Consider the following 22,342-nt stretch of genomic DNA (forward strand, 5'->3'; position numbering starts at 1 on the left):
TACTTAGTATCAACAGTTAGTCCATAAATGCCCTAGTCTGTGTTGAGTGTATGTTAAACCTCTTTCTTCTTGATCTTTCGTTCGCGGAAAACTAAAATGAATGTATCATCCCAGGTTGCACGCTTAACGTGCCTTGGTCGCACTCGCAAACCCCGAAGGACACTGGATAATGACGCGTATTAAGAAATCTAGACGATAATTTCACCATGGCAGCAATATTCTGCATTACTTAAACGCCATAAGGCTTATCATCTATGGATCTCTATTAATATGTTAAGATAATGAAACGTAATAAAATGAAGAACATATAAAATGAAATTTCTTTATTTAGATGTGTTGAAAAATCGAACTCGAATCGTCTTAGTTTTATTGTTCAACATTGAACCTGGCCTTGAATTCGCTTATTAGATGTTATTTTACCAGTTTCTACGTCAACACAGAAACACGAACCTGCAATAGGAGATCAAAATTAACAATTTAATTAGGAGATAAACACTTCCTGTTACGTATTTAGAGGGGGTTTATTGTCCATTTAACCATGCTTGAATCATTAGAACACGAGACGCGATAGCGTCGAGTTGTTCTAATGGATAATTCAAGCATGGTTAAATGGACAATAAACACCCGATAAATACGTAACAGGAATGTGTTTATCGATATTGTAGCACAAATATTTGGAGATTTTCTTCGGAACTATTTAGAAAACATTTTTACACCCATTTTAAAAAGTCGTTATTTGGTCACGCGCTTGCGTTCATTTTTCAAAATATTTTCAATAGACGGTCTCTTGCTTACCTGCAAATCTAAAATTTTTGAGTCTCGAGTTGCTGGTAAATGAATTATGAAAGAAAATGTTATTCGGATATCGAAAACAACTAATATTTTTAACGTTTGAAGATCTTTAAAAGAACGAGAAATTAGTATTTTTTATTGCGGTATTTCGAGACGAGTGTCAGCTTGATTGAAATAATTCCGCCCTGCTATCTGAGACTAAAAAAGGAGTAACTCTTGGCAACAAAAATGACTTAGCTTCGGGAGTTTCATGTAAGTTTCCAGCATTTATTATTTTATTTTGCAGACTGTTATCACAATGTTGTAGCTAGTTCTTCTTTACACAATTGCAGTTCATACTTACATCCTCTAAAATACCGTATAAACCATGACAATGATGTCTAGTCTAAGATGCCAGTGGTTGCTATGTAGCTGTTCTGACGTGTTGTCAACAAATGACAATTTTGGCATAAATGATAATGATTAGGCCTATATTTCAGCTGCTGTATTCGACTCCCTCATTGTATTTTCAAGCGATTCCTTGTGACCAATGATTTATTATTAGGTAGATCAAGCTATTCAGATTTTGAAAGCATGATTTTTTTTTTTAAAAATCCACCTGATTAATAAAAATTGGTGAGTGAAGCTAGCCTAGTACCAAAAAAGAAAACATAGGCTACTGACACTGTCACTGCCTAGTTACGAATATATTTGGATACCTGAAAACGGTTTTAATTAATTTATGACTGATTTTCTACTGTTTTATGTATTTCAGAAATGTGATTTCATAAAAGATGATGTTTGAAACTGGTGTGATAGTCATGTGTGCAGAATTCCTTGAAGATATTTGTCAATAAAGATTTGAGTTGAGGAAGATTATTGGCACAAAAATGAAAAAAAGTACACTGTTATATTTATACGCAGTAATTCGCCTTGAAAATTTAGAGGGGGTTTATTGTCCATTCGACCACACTTTTCGACCAATCAGAATCGAGGAAATTTCTAATTTGTGCTACAATAATAAAAGAATAGGAATGGAAATACATTGATCAAATTTCGGATTAAAAACTGTGCACGATATTTAAAAATATTTACTACCGAAAGTACAGGGCTTCGATGAAGAGAGACCCTGGGCTATCACACTTATGAAGTCCCTCCCAGTCAGGCCTCCCTCCTCGCAACTGCTTGAGCAAAGCTGAGAATGGTGACGGGTGTTTAAGATTACGGTGCGTGTAAGAAAGGCTTATAACAGTGCGAAACATATCATACACCTAGATTTTGAGGTCTCGGGTGTCAGCCTGCTAAGCCTGAGCCTATAGGTAAATCTTGCAGTGACTATAGATATACAACAGTCGCGATGGGGGGGTTTGCCCAATGACCACTCGTTCTAAATGTTTCTGAAACTCTCGTCGCTATGTCTCAGTGTCCTTGAAGGGTGCATTTTGTAAGAGCTACATCTGCCTATTACAGGCCTTTCATTTTATATAAATTATTAATTAGACATTTATTAACATGACAAGACCACGACCAACCCTCTAGATCTTAAAATCTTAAAATGCCAATCAAGTTATTATGCACTTGATGGAGGGGGCAATTTGAGTTAGCCCCAGGAAGAATTGGATGATGTAATGACCGGACATGGTATAAGTAAAATTTAAGATATTTCACTTTAAGCAGAATTAAGTTAGACCTACCTGTATTATCACACTGTTCAGGTGTAAATTTACCATTTACGTCACACCTGGGTGTCCATTGGCCTTTATATACAACCATTATAATCATTGCTGATATTCTTCTCTGTTCACAAGTAGTCCTTACTGATCCTGTGAAATTAAATGAAAGGGGGCTTAACGTATTACTGTACCAATTGGGCTAATGAAGACGGACATATACGCCATACAGAGAGAGAGAGAGAGAGAGAGAGAGAGGGTGGGTTTTTTAACGTCCACTCGACACAAACTAGATCATTTCGGGACTAACATATGGTTCAATTTTATTTCAATAATTCGCTCGCACGTGGGGGTCTTTAGCAGTGGAAGGAAACCGGAGTACTTACTATTCTGTACATCTTTAATACACTGTCCTCTACCAAAAGGATTACCGCCATTAGGAGCAACACATTTTAAACCGTCATCACATTTGCCTATTGGAGGACTTCCATGAAAAATAGAGACGGTAGCTTGACAATCTTCACCTTCTACCTGCGTTATTAAATCAAACAGTACATCATCAATTTGAAATTTCTCGATTAAGCGGCATCAGATGTTAGCATACCCGGACACATGATTGTTAGTGACTAATGGATAGACTGTCGAACTAAAATTTTGTTTCTTGTTTATCTATATTTTACATTCACGTTGTCCTCGGCTGGACCTGGTATGAAGAGAGGCTTGGGTTTGTGTAAGAATGGTTTTAGCCAAGGACAGTAACTTATACTTTGAAATGAAACGGGGTTTAAGGTCTTGTTTTTCTGCACCGACTAGACTAATAAAGACTGGCATACGCCATGCAGTGTGGTATGAGGAAAATTTTGCCCGGACAGTGGGGCTACGACCTACTCTTAGGTCGAATTCCACCGTCAAGGGCTCTTTTACATGCATGCCAATATGTACACGGGGCTTCAGTTTTTCGTCCCATCCGTACGACTATACGTTGTCCCTTGCCATGCCCTCCGTCCTACATCACTGATCGGAAGGAACCACGCTGGAAAATTCCGATGAACTTTCTAGGCCAATACTGGGATCGAACACGAGGCCTTCAGGTTAGCGAGCCAACGTCTCACTCACTGGGCCACCGCATTTTAAAACTAAAGTAGTTAGATCTTTATGTATGCCAACCAGAATTAAAACCCGTATAGAAAGTCGAATATTAATTAGATTGAACGACCAGTTTAATTCCGTCTTAACTTTCAATTTTACTTCAATTAATCTTGAGCTAAATACAATTCCGTACGAGCAAAAGGTCTGGTTTATAGACTACACTTCATTCCACTAATCATAACTCTTGAATGATTTGACTGTTAAGACATCCAAAACGAATACACCAAATCGCTAATCTTTTAGGGTTCAACAGTGTGTATTATATACTTTTTTACCTTGGCACAGGCGTCGGTACATCCACAAAATCCACCATTTTTAATGACAGAGCCTTTACATTGTGTAGTATCGAATTTGGCACCGGCGCATAAAAATGGAGTGCAAACTATTGCCTGACTGACTCCTAAAATAGCGACAAGGATAACAAGCCGAAACATTTTGAAGATCTTTAACTTGTTCTTCTCTTCAAGGCAATTCCAAACTAAACAGAATTGTGATAACACAAGTTAAGATAAACTGTGGAATCTGATATCCTTAAATCCCTTAAACCCTCTGAACTAACCAAATAACAACGATGTAAGTTATATTATGTTTTTAGATATTATCTTGTTATATGTAAATCGTGTTTAGCTAATGGTGTATATATTTCCACATGTTGTGAGAGATCATCAGCTGGTTGGATTAAACGCTCATTATCAATATGAAGAAATAATCTATATGTGAAACCACGTGTATACTATTCCAATATCTTTAGTTTGAAATGTCTATTTTTTATCTTGCCTTTTTAAGGCCTCGCTGAGATTTTATCATCAAGCGAGAATCAAGATAATATGGAGCTGGTGCATAGTATTCTTGTACAAGAATTGTCCTCTAATCACCGATCAAGCCATATACACCTTTCCAAGTCTAGTGCCCATTTGTCAAGTGTAGCGCTAGCGGAACGACAAGGAAAGCGATACCTAGTCGTATACACACTGGAGTGCATGTGAAAGATGAAGAGCAGATGGAAACGCCGAAAGATATGTACTTTCGATAGGGACCTTTCCCCGACCAAATTAAAATGTATTTTCTCTTAATTTCTATAAACATATCCTGAATATGCAGCAACGCATTAAACTAAACAAGCTGACGAAAGAACAGACCTGGGCCCGGTTCCTTGAAAATTCTTAAAGTAAGCACAAAGTCATGCTTCACTTTTTCTTACGTAAGAAACTTATAAAAATACCGTCCTTACGTAAGCACAAGTCAAGTATAAGTCTAAGCACATTGTGACTGGTAAAGTTTACCATAAACTGAGACTACGATGCTCTTTAACGTCATAAAAACAACTTTGGTATGCAAATTACGTCATAAGTTTGTCGTCTGCTTCATTGACGTCATATATATATATGGTTGATTTAGATGCATTTGACATGTCCCCTATAGGCCTACACATATAAAATGTGCCACAAGATAAAAAAAACGCAGACACATACAAACTAACTGAATAATTGTGAGAGTGCCTGATCTTAAAGTAGCCTGTGTGTCTGTAGCCTATTGTTTACTAATTGGCAAATAAATAAAATGGTTTAAGGATAGGCCTAGAAGCGAAATTTTCTATAGCATTCTTAATTTGAAATTTCTTCTGGAGAAGGATTTTTTCTGTCTTGTAATTGTCTCTTTGGTATCAAAAGGTGTCGGAAATGCCGTCGAATAACTCTACGGTCAGCCATCTTTTTGAAGCAGAAACAGACTTAAGGTTGGTAAGCAAGCCGTATAGGCCTACCTTGCTTGGGACTTGTGCTTAGATTGACTATGTTTAAGAACGAAGTTGTGCTCAAGTTTTTTCTCGGAACGCATAATAACGTTCTTGTGCTTACAATGAAGTCTACTTAAAATCTACGCACAAGAACGTTCTTAAGAATTTTCTGGGAACACAAAATAAGGTAAGTTTACTTAAATGCAAAGTCTTCTTAAATCTAAGCACAAGAACGTGCTTAAGAATTTTCTAGGAATCGGGCCCAGACATTTCAATGTTTTTACTGAAAGAAACCAATCAAATGTGATAAAATAGTTTTATTTATGTCGACAAATATTTTTACTTTATAATTAAAACAAAATGTCATTAAAAATGGTCAAAATACTTCTTAAAGATTTCCTTCACAAGTTCGTCCGCTACCAGACTGCACGTAAAAACAGTTGGAACTCGATAAAGAGTAATTGAGCTTGAATTTTATGACCAGCTTGCTTGCTGTGGCCAAGAGCACACATTCAAATAAAAATACATGCATTGAAAATCATATAATCATGCATTAAAATAAAGGATAATTACCCCCACCCTTTTAGTGCAAATTATTATCTCCACCACCAATGTCTCAAAAATATATATATAATAGCAGAGAAAAAATCAGACGAATGTTATTTGGATTTGGATCCGTGCCCCCCCCCCCCCCAAAAAAAAAACACATGCACAAACTAAACTAATAATTATATTACAAAGGCTAATTCACTCGGATGCCGATCAAGTAAAAACGAATTGTACCCCGCCCCATCCCTTAACATAAATACACACCCACCCCTTCCCACCTAATCGTTTGAAGACGGTAGTACATCGGATAGTGGCACACTGGTGAGTTGAGGTTTTACTTAAAGAAAACAATAACATGAATGATGAAAAAATTATGTTAAGTATTTCAACTTTAGTATAATGAATGCCCTTAAAAGTTAAAATGATCACATGACTTCTTTAAGATTTTCTGCAACACTTCGTCACCACGTTTCTTGAGCTCCGATAACGTGGGTTGAAAAACAAAAAATATACCCACTAATGTTCCAGCATTAGAGTCAATTTGTTCAAATATTTCATCTTCACGAAGACTTAAGTCTATCCCAGGCCGTAAGATCTCGGTTTTGATTCCTTCGGAGGGGTCCAAAAATTTGTGAACCTCCTCAAAATTCAAAATGTCTGTCGAGGGACCGGAAGCAAAAGTTCTGACTCTAATAACACCGCCATATCCGTGTTCCTTGATCCGCGAAGAAAGCGGTAGCACATCCTCCTCACCACACGCAACGATCATCGCTGCTTCAAAACTGCTGACTTCCCAAAGTCCCTTGTAGACGTCATGAAGTCCTTTAGAGAGACGGTTATTCATCTCAATTATATCCACGGAGATGTTCTGGTAGTCTTGGTCATGATCTATCCATAGATCAGCATTAAAAAACACAGATCTCAGGTCGAGTTTTTTACAGACGTTTGTGAGATACTCTTCCACCTTCTGTAGAACGACCTCGGGTTGATGAGAAGGTGTGCTGGTTGCAAAAGGACTCCTAAAAGGCTTCGTATAACTCAAACCATCGGCGTGCTGCCAGACGTGGTACTTCCCCTGTCCATCCACCCAACCTTCGGATACCATCATGTCTGACTTCTCCACATAATGTTCAGCAACCACCAGATTCTTCACACACAATGGAAACTTTGAAATATCTAGATACTTTTCAAACATGGCATTGTAGAAAGCAGCCCAAGGCACCACAAACTTCCTGCATTTTTCCACAGCCTCCTTCATTTCCAACTCGTTATTTACTTTCATTTGCCCGTGACCACTGTGGAGAAAGGGGGGTTTAATGTAACTAGGATATTGCATCTGAGTTTTCCAATCATCGGAGTCGAGGTCAACGGCAATATACCAAAGATTCGAGTCATTACCTACATATTTTCTGGTGTAGTATTTGTGTAGGCAGATGAAACTGGTCTCGATTCCCGGTCCAGGTAGTCCAGTCTTCTCTCGAATGATGCTAGCTACAAAATCCCCGATATCTTCTACTCCTAGCACCGCATCAATTTCATTATTTCGAACATATTCAATTGCGTTTTCTATATATCTCACGATGTCGAACTTAAAGTCTGAGTCATCTCCGGTCAAATGTTGAAATTCAAGAGGAACTCCAGTGATGTCAAGATGGTGAAAGTTGTATTCACCCGCTCTTTCGAAATCCCTAAAGCGCTTGGTAAATGTTTCTGATGCTAATACGATAAGAATCTCTTTTTTAATACCAATACCTGAAATAAATACATACAAATGTTTACAGTGCATAGCCTACAGTTGATATAATGTCATAGGATAGACAGCAACAGTATTTAATAAAAATCAAAACTTTCAAATGAGTGGTCTACGCCTTTTGTTTAGATCATCGGTTTGAGGGATATGGTTTCCATTTCAAAGTGAGTTTGCTCAAGACCCTTGTGTTCTAGAAAACAATTGAAATATAAACCATGCTGTTCTGAAATAATCCATTTTATTTTATTTTATTATTTTTTCTCTTGTTTTGTAATGTTTGTATTATGTATTTCCTAGCATTTCTAGCATAATTACCGAGTAAGGTTCTTAGAGAAAATACCGATATTCAGTGTTTGAAAATCACGCCATGAACGAGTTAAGTGTTCTGGGAAATGAGAGAAAAATGTTTAGGGTCGGCGATTTTGGCTTTTAAAAAACGGGAACGGTCGGTCAGCCGTAAACACAGTTAATTATTTGGCTCTATCTATATATATTTGCAAAGAATTAAAGGTGTTTTAAAAAATACTGAGTAAAAATTAATGTGTGCCAGTAGCAAGCTCATATCGGAGATCATTTTCATTAGATATTATAACATTTGTTATAGAAATCAAGTGAGAATATTTACCTCCAGGGACGCACAAACATATTTTACGAGAGGGCGTGCGGCATCAAAAAATCGGCCCATTCAGAATTACAAAATCAATTTTTGTCCCCAGTTAGGTCGAAATGTTGTAAGTATAGCATTGTGTAATTTTTAAAAGGCTCGGTGGAATATAGGTTTGATTTAATGTTTAAGGGACTCCGGAAAATTATGGTCCCCAGTTAGGTCGAAATGTTGTAAGTATAGCATTATGTAATTTTTAAAAGGCTCGGTGGAATATAGGTTTGATTTAATGTTTAAGGGACTCCGGAAAAATAGCCCATTTTCCCAAATAAACCGGTCCACTCGACAAAAAAAATCGGCCCATTTGCCTATCTGGACTAAACTCAGACGAATACATTCCAATCAATAGGGTACTTTTATTGCCACCAAGAGAACATTCAGCACAATACAACCTAAGCTAATCTAGTATACGTCTTATCATCTAAGTTAACTACACTATTATGTTCATAATCTAGTTTAATTACAACCTCACTACGTAGTTTAATTAAATCGATTATATAACAAAAAATCGTTAAAACACATTTTTTATGCACAGGCTTTTAATTAAGAAGATTTTAATTAAGAAGATTTTATATTTCTTGCATTTTAATCATAATTTAAGCATGTAATTTTTAATATGTACATAATTTAATTATGTAGACTTTTATGTATATTTGAGATTTACAATGTTTCAATTTATGTTTTGTAAAGTGCCTCCGAATATTGCTCTGCAGTGGAAGATGAGCGCTGTATAAATATCGTTTTAATAATAATAATATTATTATATGTTTATCATCTCGGTTAACTACACTGTTTCAACTCAACTGATGTTCATGATCTAGAATAATGACATCCTCACTACCTAGTTTAATCATATCGTTTATATAATTACATGTTTATCATCTCGGTAAACTACAATACATAAACTTATGTTCATAGCCTGGATTAATGACATCCTCACTACGTAGTTTAATTATATCGTTTATATAATAATAGGTTTATCGCCTCGGTTAACTATACTATTAACTTATGTTCATAATCTATATCATCTAGGTTAACTTTTGTTCATATTAATGTACATTTATAGAGCGCTAAATACATCTAAAAGCATGCTCAAAGCGCAGTGAGAAAATAGTTGTATACACCGCGAGTGGAAAGTCTAATTCTAGAAATAAGTAGGTGATTATACTTGACTTCAAGTTAAAGTCATAACATTGTTAACTCTATTGTTCACCCGTCAGAACTAACACGGTTGTATGGGATAACAATCACTGGTTTAATATACACTACATAGTTTAATTATGTCGTATATTATATTAATTACGCGTTTATCAACTAGATTAATTGCGCAATATCAAATCAAATCAAATCTTTATTAACCTCGAATCTCTGGTTCATCGGTAAACATAGAAACATAAGAATACAATGAGCAAACAAACGAATTGAACATTTCAGTATTACTATAATATTATGATAATAATGACTATCCTCTATGAAGTGTATTGTCCCTTAAATTATTTGCGAAGTAGAGAAATTTACCTAGTTTAGTTTTAAAATAATTCTGAACAATTTTGGCTTTGAAGTAATTCTAGCAATTTTCTCATATTTGGTCTGGTATAATAATATTTTTTGATAAGTTCTGATAAGTTTAGGAAAGAAGGTGCATACAAATACAAGGTGATATTCACCTTCAAATACATCATTTGCACAAGTGTACAAATTCTGTCTTCTCTCGGTATTGACTCGTACCTTCCAGTTTCAATCCTCGATTTATAACTAGATAATCTTAAATTTGTTATCTCCCTTTTAAAGTAGCTAAGTCTCTAACTCAATATCATCCAAAGTCTTACACGTTGGAAATACGAATTATTTGTCAATTCAAATCAAAATTGATGTTGTGATCTTACCAGGAAAAGGCAGGCTTCTGATATCCAATATTTAAGACAAAATAAACATTTTACCATTGGTACACGAATCGTGTACCATAGTGCGTTTTAGCGTCATTTGCAACAAGTGACCAGAAAGAATGAGGCTAGATATATTCAACTGGAGGGCCTGCTTAATAGACTGGAATAACCAGACGCTAGAAATTGCTATAGGGTTGAGACACATGCTGTATTTCGCTGGACATAACTGATTTGAAATTAGAGTCAAAAAGGAAACAATTGAATGTAAATCAGTTTATATACAATCAGATTACATTATTATATGCGTTTCGACCCATTTGGGTCAATTTCTAGGTCCTAAATATTAGCGATTTAGCTCCTTTAAACCTTTGTTCAATACATTTAGTTAAATAAGCCTCCACATCAAAGTGGTTAACAATATTTCTATAAATAATACATTCAGAAGATTCGTTAAAATTTTCCACACATTTCTGTTTAAAGTTATCATATTATAAGCTTTGTTTAATAATGACAATATCGGAGTTAATAAAATTATTCCCGCTTGCACATGTCTCTCCCATATGTAACCTAAACCAATGCTATATAATTTCGATTGTTCGATCCCTACATTGGCCGAGAAATTTCATCGAGATTTTCCGGCATGGAATCCGCTTGTCAGTGGTGCAGGACGGAGGGCTTGATAAGGACAAGCTGTCTAGTTATTCGGATTGGACGAAAACCCGACGTCCCGTGTATACATTGGCGTACATTGACAGTTGGAATTCGATTTAAGAGTATTCTATAGTGCCGTTGCCCGGGCACAATTTCCCTCATAGCACACTCTATGGCGTATTGCCGTCTTCATTAGCCCAGTCCGAGCAGAACAGTAGGACGTTAAACCCCATTTCATTTCATTTCTTTACATTATTTACCCACTTATCCTTGTTAGTTAATATGTTTTTATAACAAGCTTTAAGGACACCATTGTCTGTATTCATTAAACGAGACCAATATTTGAATATTCGCAATTTTCGATGAATAGTTAAGGGTATCAACCAGTGTTTTATCTGACATCAAGAGTTCTTTTCGGAAAGTACAGATGCAATAATTCTATATCGTTAGCATAATGGAAACCCCATACTCCGGAAGCATAGTTAAAGATACAAAAGAATAAAATACAGATAGCTTAATGACCACATTAAAATTATTTACTTTACAGGTTTTCACGACAGAAAATAAGGCCGTTTTTCACTGGTCTGCTAAGATCTTTTATGTTAATAAAAATGTATCATTAAAATTTAAATATTTATGTTCATAATCTAGATAAATTACACCCTCAATACATAATAAAATCTTTTATTTATTCATCATCTAAATTAACAGAACCTTCTCTGTGTTCTTCAGATTTTACGATTAATTACACTCTCTAATATTCTCCCACCCCAAATACATGCAATGCACATGGAACCATAGAAATGGAAATATTAGCTTATGATAGTCTTAAAATGACCTATGAGAGTATCTACGAGACTCTAAACCCCATTCCAAGGAGACACCTAAGACTATCATTAAAACCACCTATCTACAGAGGTGTTTTTTATGGGTTGTTTTTTTTTGGGGGGGGGGTCGTTTATGAGTTAGCTTACTTTTTTCGTTTTGATCAAGTCCAAGCATCTTAAGACCTTTTTTCTTTCTTCTGACTGTATTCTTGTGGTTTATAGAGCTTGTTTTTTTTCTGTTCTGACCGTAATGTTACGTTGCTTTGGGGAACTCGCAGCTCACAAAATATCACCTGTAAAAAAAGACCAAGGTTTTATATTGTTTGTTTCACACACCCACACACCCACACAGGTAAAGAGATCAGTCGGGTGTACCGCATTGTTGCGGCATTTAATGTTAAATAATTCTATTTAATGAAAGTTAAATGTGTAAATTGTAATCAATATATTTTTATATGTGTAAGCTATTTAATGTTATTTAATAAAAGTTAAATTTGTTAAAATCAATACAGTTTTAGTCTTAAAAAAGATATGGACTATAGTTTATAACACCATTGTTCTAGGATTAACTCTGGATTAGCGGCAAAATTTGACATCAAAGCCTGCCGGGTAAGTGGGAACACCACGTTAAAATGCCAAACATGTTAAAATGTTAGTTAATTAGTCAAATTAGGGATTATGAAAGTGTAAATTCTTATCATAACAATCTATAACTCCATTGTCACATTTTAAATCATTTTAATTCCTAAAAGCTGGATTCCCACGAAGGCGTCGAAAACGACCTCCTTTAATCCGTTGCGGTCAATAACTGCGCCTTCGTGGAAATAAGCCTTTTTTAGTGTTATTGTTGTTTTTGTTGCTGTCGATATCGTGAGGAGAGCGGATGGGTCATCTCCGTTAGTCTGAATATAATCAAAGTTTAAACAGAAGGTGTATCAGATTGATGTTTAGTACCATCAATGTGGATATAAATTATCCATGGGAGAAATGAACCCAATTTATGAATATGGAAAAGCTATGTTCCCTAGACCTGTGGATTAATTCCAAAGTAAAATATCTGTTCGTACGTTCCACATACAGGGAATATCTTAACGCGAGGACCACTTATTTTAATATAGAGACGATCTCTATCTATAATCTGTCTCTGTAGTATACCGGTACGGGTCTTGAACTAAATAGAAAAAGTGAAATGGGGTTTAACGTCCACTCGACACAAACCAGGTCATTTCGAGACTAACATTTTATTTCAATAATTCGCTTGAGCGTAGGGATCTTTAGCTGTGGGAGGGAACCGGAGAAAACCCACGAGGTTGGACAGGTGACCCCACTCCTTGTCACGTACAACCGAGGATTCGAAACCACGCCAGATGATTCAATGACAGACGTTATGATACAGCGCGCACGCGCTAACCATTCGCCCCCCCCCTCCCTTGAACCAAATACAACTGGTCAGGTTTCCAATAAGTGTATAGTTAGTAAACCTAACTAAAAATACCAATAACGAAAATACATACACTATTACAAAACATATGAAACAGGTTATAATATAAAGTTAAAATGAAAATAACACTATCATTAATTATTCTTAGAAACTTATATATTATACAAATTGACTTAATATTAAACAAAGATATATTTACACATACCTAATACGAGAACAAATGGTCAGGTTTCTAACGAGTTTATAGTTCGAAAGGTAACTAAAGAACTGACTGTTTCTTGTATTTTTATATCTTTTAGTTGTTAAATTCCCAAACCTATAGAAACACGTTGCTAACTTATAAATAAACATACTAGTTGCCTCACTGTCATTACATAAAGTGATTAATCTCCATATTTCTATGCCCTTAAACAATTCTAATGACTCTGTTGTTTAGAAGATTAACACTCGAACTGTAGTTATAATACTTAAATATACAAATTTCAATAAGGCCGTTTCTGGTGAAAATGTACAATACAATACTACAATACACGCTTAAACTCTTCAAATCGTGTAAATAGTCCACCGATTTAACATTTAAAACCTTATAAATGTAGCCCATTAAAAGATGTTCTTGCTGTTTTACCCCGTGAAAAATATCATTTTAAATTCAGTTTCTAGAAACATGGATAAGCAACTCAGACAAATGTATTATTTTATTCCAATTATTGGGCATTTCTAGAGCGAATTTATTTTATTCGATTCGACGCTCATTTATAATGAGAGAGAGAGAGAGAGAGAGAGAGAGAAATGGGGTTTAACGTCCACTCGACACAAACCAGGTCATTTCGGGACTACCATATGGTTTAATTTTATTTCAATAATTCGCTTACGCGTAGGGGTCTTGAGCAGTGGGAGGAAACCGGAGGACCCGGAGAAAACCCACGAGGTCGGACAGGCGACCCTACTCCTTGCCACGTACAACCGGGGATTTGAAACCACGCCAGTTGACTCAATGACAGGCTTTATGTTACAGCGCGCACGTGCTCACCATTCGGCCATCCACCCCCCCTCTTTTATAATGTAAAATACATGTAGATGATGCTATTATGTAGAACTTGGTATGGTAATAATGTATTGCTGTTTAAATATGGTTGTAATTTCTTAAGACAACTGTCTTCGTGCATATTGAGGATATTTCTGGATTTTAAAAGATTTTGAATTAAGCAGGTACCAATCTTTAGCCCCCCCCCCCCACACACCCACACACCCACCCACACACCCACACCCACACACACCTTCTAACTGATTCTTAGAAAAATGGGCACGCAGTTTCTGTATTATGTTTGAATCTAGGAAGATGCTCACAACCAGCTATCAAATTAAAACAAAGGTAATAAATGAATACCCGAGGTCAAGGTCGATAACTGACTTACACACTAGATTCTTTGTATCACAATTTGTCACTCAATGTCTTTTTACCAATTCGTCTATAACAAGTATCAATACATTGTTTAAGTGGCATTTAGTAACTGGGTGAGAATAACACATGACACAATTATATAGAATTATATAGCTCAAGGACAGCTGTCTATAGTCGTTCGGATGGACGGAAAACCGAGGCCCCGTTTATACATTGGCGTGCACGTAAAAGATACCTTGGCAGTTGGAATTCGATATAAGAGTAGGCCATTGTGCCGCTGCCCGTTCAAATTTTCCCTCATAGCACACTGTATGGGATTAGCCTAGTCGGAGCAGAACAGTAGGACGTAAAACCCCATTTCATTTCATATCACAAATCAGATCATTCAATTATCAGATTTTTGAAATATAATTTTAAGAAATTGGGACTGGTATACCGATAAATGTTACTTCTATTTTATTTATATTATATTTTTTTATTTTAAAACTGATATTTTTATTTTAAAGCTGTTATTTTTTATTTTAAAACTGATATTTTTATTTTAAAGCTGATATTTTTATTGTATTCATATTATATATTAATCTTATAAAGGTTAATTTAAAACGATTAATCTATAATTTGAATATTTTAATTGTGTTGCGTTTAATTCTATTGAAATAAAATAAATCGACTCTATGGGGGTGACTGTACAATTCGGATGATTGAAGATTGAAGGTGACTTTAGTACAGTACGTAAACAACTAAACATGTTGAACAGCAATCTGTTATTTTGACATGCATTGCGTAACCACTGGTCGAGCAGTGAATGATATGAGATAGCACTTTTATATTTAACCTACATTACATATTCAAATCAAAAGATCACCAATAATATTTTGTATATAATTCAATTTTAATATAAAACTATCCTATGTTAGGGTAAAGGAGCCCCACGTAGATAAATGCACCAGGCCGCCCTTTCGTTTTAATGCGGCTCTGTCACTGGTAATGGGTGAGGATTTTAACACTGAATATTATTGAGATATCGATATCTATAAAATAAGTAAACGTTATGAGAAGGATTAGGGCTGGTTCCTTAACCTCTCGACCCCCCCCCCCCATCCCCACCCCCCACTGATAAAAACATTTTAAAAAATGAAATGAAATGGGGTTTAACGTCCTACTTTTCTTATCTGAACTGGGCTATTTTTGTCCCGGACAGCGGCACTACGGCCTACTCTTATATCGAATTCCACTGTCAAGGGTTCTTTTAAGTGCACGCTAATGTGTACACGGGACATCAGTTTTTCGTACCGTCCGAACGACTAGACAGCTGTCCTTGTCAGGCCCTCCGTGAAAAAAACATTAAAGGACATTTTGTGGTCGAGTGATCAGTACCATGTTCATTGCAAAAGGTCGAGGGTTCGATCCGCTGATGGATGATAAAGTTCCGCGTTATTTTCCATCCTGGCTTCTTATTTCAAAACCGAGGTCCTCCCGTGTAGTCGTTGGTGTGTACGTTAAATACCTCTTGGCAGAATTGGAAGAAACGTAGTAGGAAACGTATTATCCGTGCAAAGTTTCTCTCATAGAGTATGGCGACCTCATTAGACAAGTTGACGCAAAAGTGTAGTACGTTAATCCCAGATCAACGAAAATGAATAAAGGACAGGTAGAAGAGAGAGAGAAATGGGGTTTAACGTCCACTCGACACAAACTAGGTCATTTCGGGACTAACATATGGTTTAATTTTATTTCAATAATTCGCTTGCGCATAGTTACGAATCGAAAATTAACGAATCGCGAGTAGTTACGAGGCGGTTACAATAATTCGTGGGTAATTGGGTGAAAAATATGGGGTTGGGTTACGATAAAGTTACGAAATGAAAGAATTATCTAGAATTGTAACGATTCAGTTACGTATGAGTTACGAATATATTGGCTTTGGGTCAAATTACTCGTTAATTAGAATATGCATTTATTTTATCTCGATCATGTGAAGTTTGGTTCATCGAATCAATATTCATTTTCGTACGCGATATCCATAATTCACGTCTGTTTACTTCCCAAATATTCCGCCTCCACATCAGGAATATTCACCAAAACCTTGCAAAAAAATGTAAATTTAACCATTTAAGACAAACGGCTTTGCAAATTAGGGGAATAGAGAGAAGAAGTGAGTGCTATATAGACAGATTAGAATTACTAATATAACTTCATATTATAGTGGGGGTGGGGTAAAGGGTAGGTGATGGGGGACGAATGGTTAACGCGTGTGCGTTGGATCAGTAAGTACGTCATTGAGTCATTCCTATGGGCGACTTTCAACCTAGTCGTGTAATTGGCGAATGGGAGTTACTTTGTGTCCCTTGTCAGTAAATATATACTCTTCACAAAAAGTAGGGGATATTCGGAAACAATACAATACTGCGGAAATGCACTGTTGTTTTTATTAGAGATAAACAGTGTATGATAACAGACCAATTGCCTACACATGAACATAAACAGTAACTGTGCATATGGGAGGCTTGTCTGACGGCCCCATTTTACTCGCAAAGAGATACACTGTCAAAAGTGAAAATGGACGTTTTTTGATTTTTGTCTTAATAATGAGTATTTGCTCCACCAATACACAGACATTCAGCAAATCGTCGTGGCATGCTCCTAATCAACTGTCAAATCACGATTTGGGGCGATCTGAGCCACTCCTCTTGCAGTGCCACGGCCAATTCTTGAAGTGTTGTCGGTTGACGTTGATGTCGACGAACACGTCTCCCGATCAAATCAAACGTAACATACTAAAGCAAAGATACGCTAAACAGTAAATCTTACGCAAGAACCGATAGGATAGCAAACACGGATAGGATAAACCAGCAAGCGGCAGTTTTCATCAACCCTTCCTTGAAGTGTCAAATTTGACAATGAACCCCTCCCACTTGTATAGCGCTATTGCGTGTCGCACATGCAGCTCAGTGGTTCTGTTGGGGGATAAGTTCTTTATCTGTGAACATGAAATGAAATGAAATGAAATGAAATGGGGTTTAACGTCCTACTGTTCTGCTCCTATACTGGGCTGATGAAAACGGCATCTGTGAACATACCCTCAAAGCATGTCAAGTGTCCATGACTATTTATCATATCACAACCTGCATAGGTATTTGCATTTCAATATCCCATTCTTTTTTTTGAAGAGTATATTTAAATTAGTCGTGTAGGTTATCGTTGTTCGAATTATTACACAGATTTCACCAAAGCGCGGAAATGAATCTCAGCATAGTCTGGCTCTGTGCATAATAGAATTTTAGAATTGGAGAGGGTGAGACAAGAGTTGACTGCGAGCATGTAAAAACATAACTCAAAGTACACACATAATGTCAAACAACGATGATCATTACTGCTTTATCATATCAAATGTAATTTTAATGTCTTTACTCGTCCGAATAACCTGAACATGTCTGTTGAATAGATGATCATTTTGAAACAAGGCTTCCTTTTCGGAATCCAAACAAGCCAAAGTGTGTGCGTTTCGACTAAAGCGTCGAATGATGATCAACAGTTGATTACGTAAACAATATTCAGATTTCATGGACAATCTATAAAACAAGAACTACATGTACTGTTTACAGATTCCACCTAAATATTTAGCCAGGAATGTTGGAAGACTATGATACATTCCACACCATTCTGTTACGGATCCAAAGAAACCTAACAATGTCAGACCTGTCTGCAACTGCCCCGTGACTTTTAATGGAATATTTTTGAATACTCGTCTTCAACTGGCCGTGATTTTTAATATATCTGAAAACTCTATTAGTATTACTGCCAGACACTGACCTTACAAACAATCTTTTAGGAGTCCTATTAAGAGTGCGTAAGAACTGTTTTTGTAGGCTGATTTTGGAGATATCTTTTATTAGGTCCTCCTGAACAAACTAGACATTTTCATGTTCAGATTTCTGTGGTGGACAAACAGTGATTTAAGCCAACCGTTAACAGAATATAGAATTAGAATATCGGTACACCTCCTTGGGTCCGTCAGTTCTCCCCCATTGTCCCAAGTACGCCCTGAATAAAGTTTCCCCAGAATATCAGCATCTTTATAATTGAAAAGAAATGAAATTGGGTTTAACATCCCACTGTCCTGCGCCGACTGGGCTAATGAAGATGTGCAAATACCATACAGTCTGCTATAAGGGAAATTTTGCCAAGGGTTCTTTTACGTGCATCTCAATGTGTACACGGGACCTTGTTTTTTCGTCCCATCTGAAAGATTGATATTTGGAGATTTGTATATGGAAATAATTTGTTGTTCGAGATCTGTTTTTAGTTGTATATTTCTGATGAAATGTGAATGTAATTTTTTTTTTTATTATTTTTTATTTTCTAACTGACATTTTAGCATTATACTAAAAAATACAATTAAATTAAAGAAAGATACAATCTACAAATCTGATATGACAAATATATGATTTGTAAAACAAATATTGATATTAAGATACAAATGTTAATTTTAGTGTACAAATTTCGAAATACGACAACAAATGAAGAAATAAGAATTAAGGACTATGAATTAAGAACTAAGAATTAAGAACATTGAATTAAGAGCTTTTTGGTCTTCCATAGTTTTTTTAATTCGTTGTGAATCACTAGGGTTATGAGATGACGATATTTAGCTCTCCGTGACCTTCCGAAAACCTTGTTAACGCGATAGAGGTTAGAGTTTATAATTTATTCCTGTGTTATGTCATTGTTATATCTTGGTCATAATGTTCAAATAAATATTTATATCTTTTATTTATATTTATTGGCAGTAGTAGACGATATCTTCAAATTTGGGGATTTTAATATGACCTCTTTACGAAATCCATAGCGGTGTTATATTGTTGGAGAAAAGTTCTCAATTACCATAAACAATTCCAATACTCCCCATAACCTTTAATGAAACGCTAGGTCAATATCTGGCGACTTGCTGTAAAAAAAAAATGATGTACATGTGTCACTGTGCCGTAACGTAATCAGGTTCAGTAAAATTAAATCTATACCAAAGAATTATCTACTTATTTGTGTGCGTGAGAAACGGTTGGGTGATAAATAAAATATCCTACTCGTCTTTTTTGATATAAAAAAAGACTCGTAGGAGATTCTCTATATAATGTATATAATTTTAGTTAAAGTAGTAATTGACCAATGTCCGAATTGATGGTGAACCGAACTGATATCTCACTAATCTTTCAAAACTTTAACTGTTTAGGTTTACACTTAATGTAACGATTATGTAATTATAGTTAACAAGCGTTTTTGCTATGTTCACATCATCTTCTGTATCCAAACATCTATTTCTTATGTGCAATTTAAAATCTTATCACATATTATTATATAATTATTTTAATCCTAAGTTTGTATATATGTTCGATATTCTTCTGTAACTTTAGTCTGATGACCGGCTCGCCCTAGCGATACCTCTCTCGTTATTTTGACCGTTAGCCAATTTTGGACACTCGATTATTAAAAGTAAAATTTTAATTATTTATTTCGAGTTATCGTCGTGACTATTGGAAAAAGCTACAACCTCCAGAAAACAGCATTTCGGCAGCAGTAACAAATTGTCCGGGTTATATATTGATCCGGGCTACTTAGATAATGCAGTAATCACTGTCCAGTGTACTGTTGGTTATATTTCCATAGTCAGAAGTAACAAAAGAAGATCAAAATATCGACGTTACGTTCAATCAGGGAAATTAATCCAGAAAGTTACCTTCCGGTATCTTTGGGTGATAAACATACATTTCAAGTTTCATCAAAATTGGATATTCTAAAATTGTTTTGGGGTACCTTCCTATAAACATTTTTTGTTTTTTTTGGCCATGTTTCAATTTTAAAATTCATTAGGAATTAATATTTATTCGATTTTAGAAAATGTACATTATTGTAAACCTTTTCTTTTATGAAAGAGAAACAAAAGAACCAAATTATATGTTATAATGTTGTTTATGTTTTAAGCGTATTATGCAAATGTTTCTAAAAATAGAAATGGTCACATGACTTCCTTAAGATCTTCTTCAAAACTTCGTCACCACGTTTCTTCAGATCCTGTAACGTGGGCTGAAAAACATGAAATATACCCACTAATGTTCCCGCATTAGAGTCCATTTGTTCGAATAGTTCATTTTCACAAAGGCTTATGTCAATTCCGGGTCGTAAAAACTGGTCTTTGATCCCTTCCGTGGGATCGGAAAAATTGCGAATCGCTTCGAAATTTAAAATGTCTTTTGCCGGACCAGATGCAAATGTTCGAATTCTGATAACACCGCCGAAGCCCGGTTCCTTGATCCGCGAAGCAAGGGATGATAGTTGCTCCTGTCCACATGCTACGATCATTGCTGCTTCGAAGCTGCTGACTCCCCATAGTCCTTTATAGACGTCATGGAGGGAATTGGAAAGACGATTATTCATCTCGATGATGTCCACAGAGATGTTCTGGTAGTCTTGGTCATGATCTATCCATAGATCAGCATTAAAAAACACAGATCTCAGGTCGAGCTTTTTACAGACGTTTGTGAGGTACTCTTCCACCTTCTGTAGAACGACCTCAGGTTGGTGGGAAGGAGTACTGGTTGTAAAAGCGTTCCTTGAAGGCTTTGTGTAGCTTAAACCATCAGCGTGTTGCCAGACGTGGTATTTCCCTTGTCCATCCACCCAACCTTCGGATACCATCATGTCTGACTTCTCCACATAATGTTCAGCAACCACCAGATTCTTCACACACAATGGAAACTTTGAAATATCCAGATACTTTTCAAACATGGCGTTGTAGAAAGCAGCCCAAGGTACCACAAATTTCCGGCATTTTTCCACCGCGTCTTTCATTTCGAGCTCGTTGTTTACTTTCATTTGGCCGTGACCACTGTGGAGAAAGGGTGCTTTAATGTAACTAGGATATCGCATCTCAGTTTTCCAGTCGTCGGAGTCGAGGTCAACGGCGATATACCAAAGATTCGAGTCATTGCCTACATATTTCCTGGTGTAGTATTTGTGTAGGCAGACGAAACTAGTCTCGATTCCCGGTCCAGGTAGTCCAGTCTTCTCTCGAATGATGCTAGCTACAAAATCCCCGATATCTTCTACTCCTAGCACAGCATCAATTTCATTATTTCGAACATATTCAATCGCGTTCTCTATATATCCCACGATGTCGAACCTGAAGTCTGGGTCATCTCCAGTCAAATGGTGAAAATCCAAGGGAACTCCCGTGACGTCAAGATGGTGAAAATTGTATTCGTCCGTTCCTGGGAAATCCCTGAATCGCTTTGTGGCCTTTTCTGATGTTAAGGCAAGAAGAATCTCCTTTTTTCTGCCAATACCTGTAAAAAAAACAAACACACATAAATGTGTATACGACTGACAATATCTATTAACGATGTAATTTGGATTTTTATAATTGATTTACAAGAATTCAAACATGGACGGCAATGAATATAGGCCCACTAGTACGATTTCCAAAGGTTGCGTTTATGTTTTCCGGGACAGTGATGGTACATGTAACTGCGCATAAAACTTGACGGAAAACTCTGAATGAATTTAAATAAGGTTCCTCAGTATGACTATTCAAATAATATCAGAAAAACTTGACGGGCAACACATGAATATTCAAATAATATCAGTAATTTCTGTTTTTAAACAAATCTGGCCTGTATATAGCACATAAATTGTTTTAATCGCATGTCTTTAGCGACTTATGAATGTTGAGTCCGGCCTGTTTGAAAAAGAAATCTCAATATCGCCAACATTTAGAGCGTATTCAAGCATCAATGGCAAGGGACAACAACTCTACTAAAATCAACTTTATGAGCAACACCAGCTAGTTCGTT

General features: G+C 36.1%; 2 protein-coding genes across 2 annotated transcripts; both read right to left on the bottom strand.

Moving 5' to 3' along the window:
- Window positions 1-335: 335 nt before the first annotated feature.
- On the bottom strand, window positions 336-4,092 carry LOC126809674 (venom protein 302). Its single transcript, XM_056102635.1, has 4 exons — window positions 3,866-4,092; window positions 2,828-2,972; window positions 2,466-2,594; window positions 336-450 (listed from the first exon to the last, which is right to left on the bottom strand). Exons 1-4 carry the CDS (start codon window positions 4,022-4,024, stop codon window positions 374-376), a joined length of 510 nt encoding a protein of 169 aa, XP_055958610.1. The 5' UTR covers window positions 4,025-4,092; the 3' UTR covers window positions 336-373.
- Window positions 4,093-6,173: 2,081 nt separating this feature from the next.
- LOC126808764 (uncharacterized) lies at window positions 6,174-11,937 on the bottom strand. Its single transcript, XM_056102731.1, has 2 exons — window positions 11,800-11,937; window positions 6,174-7,626 (listed from the first exon to the last, which is right to left on the bottom strand). Exons 1-2 carry the CDS (start codon window positions 11,825-11,827, stop codon window positions 6,284-6,286), a joined length of 1,371 nt encoding a protein of 456 aa, XP_055958706.1. The 5' UTR covers window positions 11,828-11,937; the 3' UTR covers window positions 6,174-6,283.
- Window positions 11,938-22,342: the final 10,405 nt, after the last annotated feature.

This window comes from Patella vulgata, chromosome 1 (assembly GCF_932274485.2).
Source record: "Patella vulgata chromosome 1, xgPatVulg1.2, whole genome shotgun sequence".
NCBI lineage: Eukaryota > Metazoa > Mollusca > Gastropoda > Patellidae > Patella > Patella vulgata.

Excerpts from the sequence above, each read along its gene's own strand:
- LOC126808764 (XM_056102731.1), bottom strand. The coding sequence starts at position 11,827 with ATGCTTGGACTTGATCAAAACGAAAAAA. Across the intron at positions 7,627-11,799 it reads ACTTGATCAAAACGAAAAAA|GTATTGGTATTAAAAAAGAG; the intron begins GTAAGCTAACTC and ends TATTTATTTCAG.
- LOC126809674 (XM_056102635.1), bottom strand. The coding sequence starts at position 4,024 with ATGTTTCGGCTTGTTATCCTTGTCGCTATTTTAGGAGTCAGTCAGGCA. Across the intron at positions 2,973-3,865 it reads GTACCGACGCCTGTGCCAAG|GTAGAAGGTGAAGATTGTCA; the intron begins GTAAAAAAGTAT and ends TTAATAACGCAG. Across the intron at positions 2,595-2,827 it reads TATTAAAGATGTACAGAATA|GATCAGTAAGGACTACTTGT; the intron begins GTAAGTACTCCG and ends TTAATTTCACAG.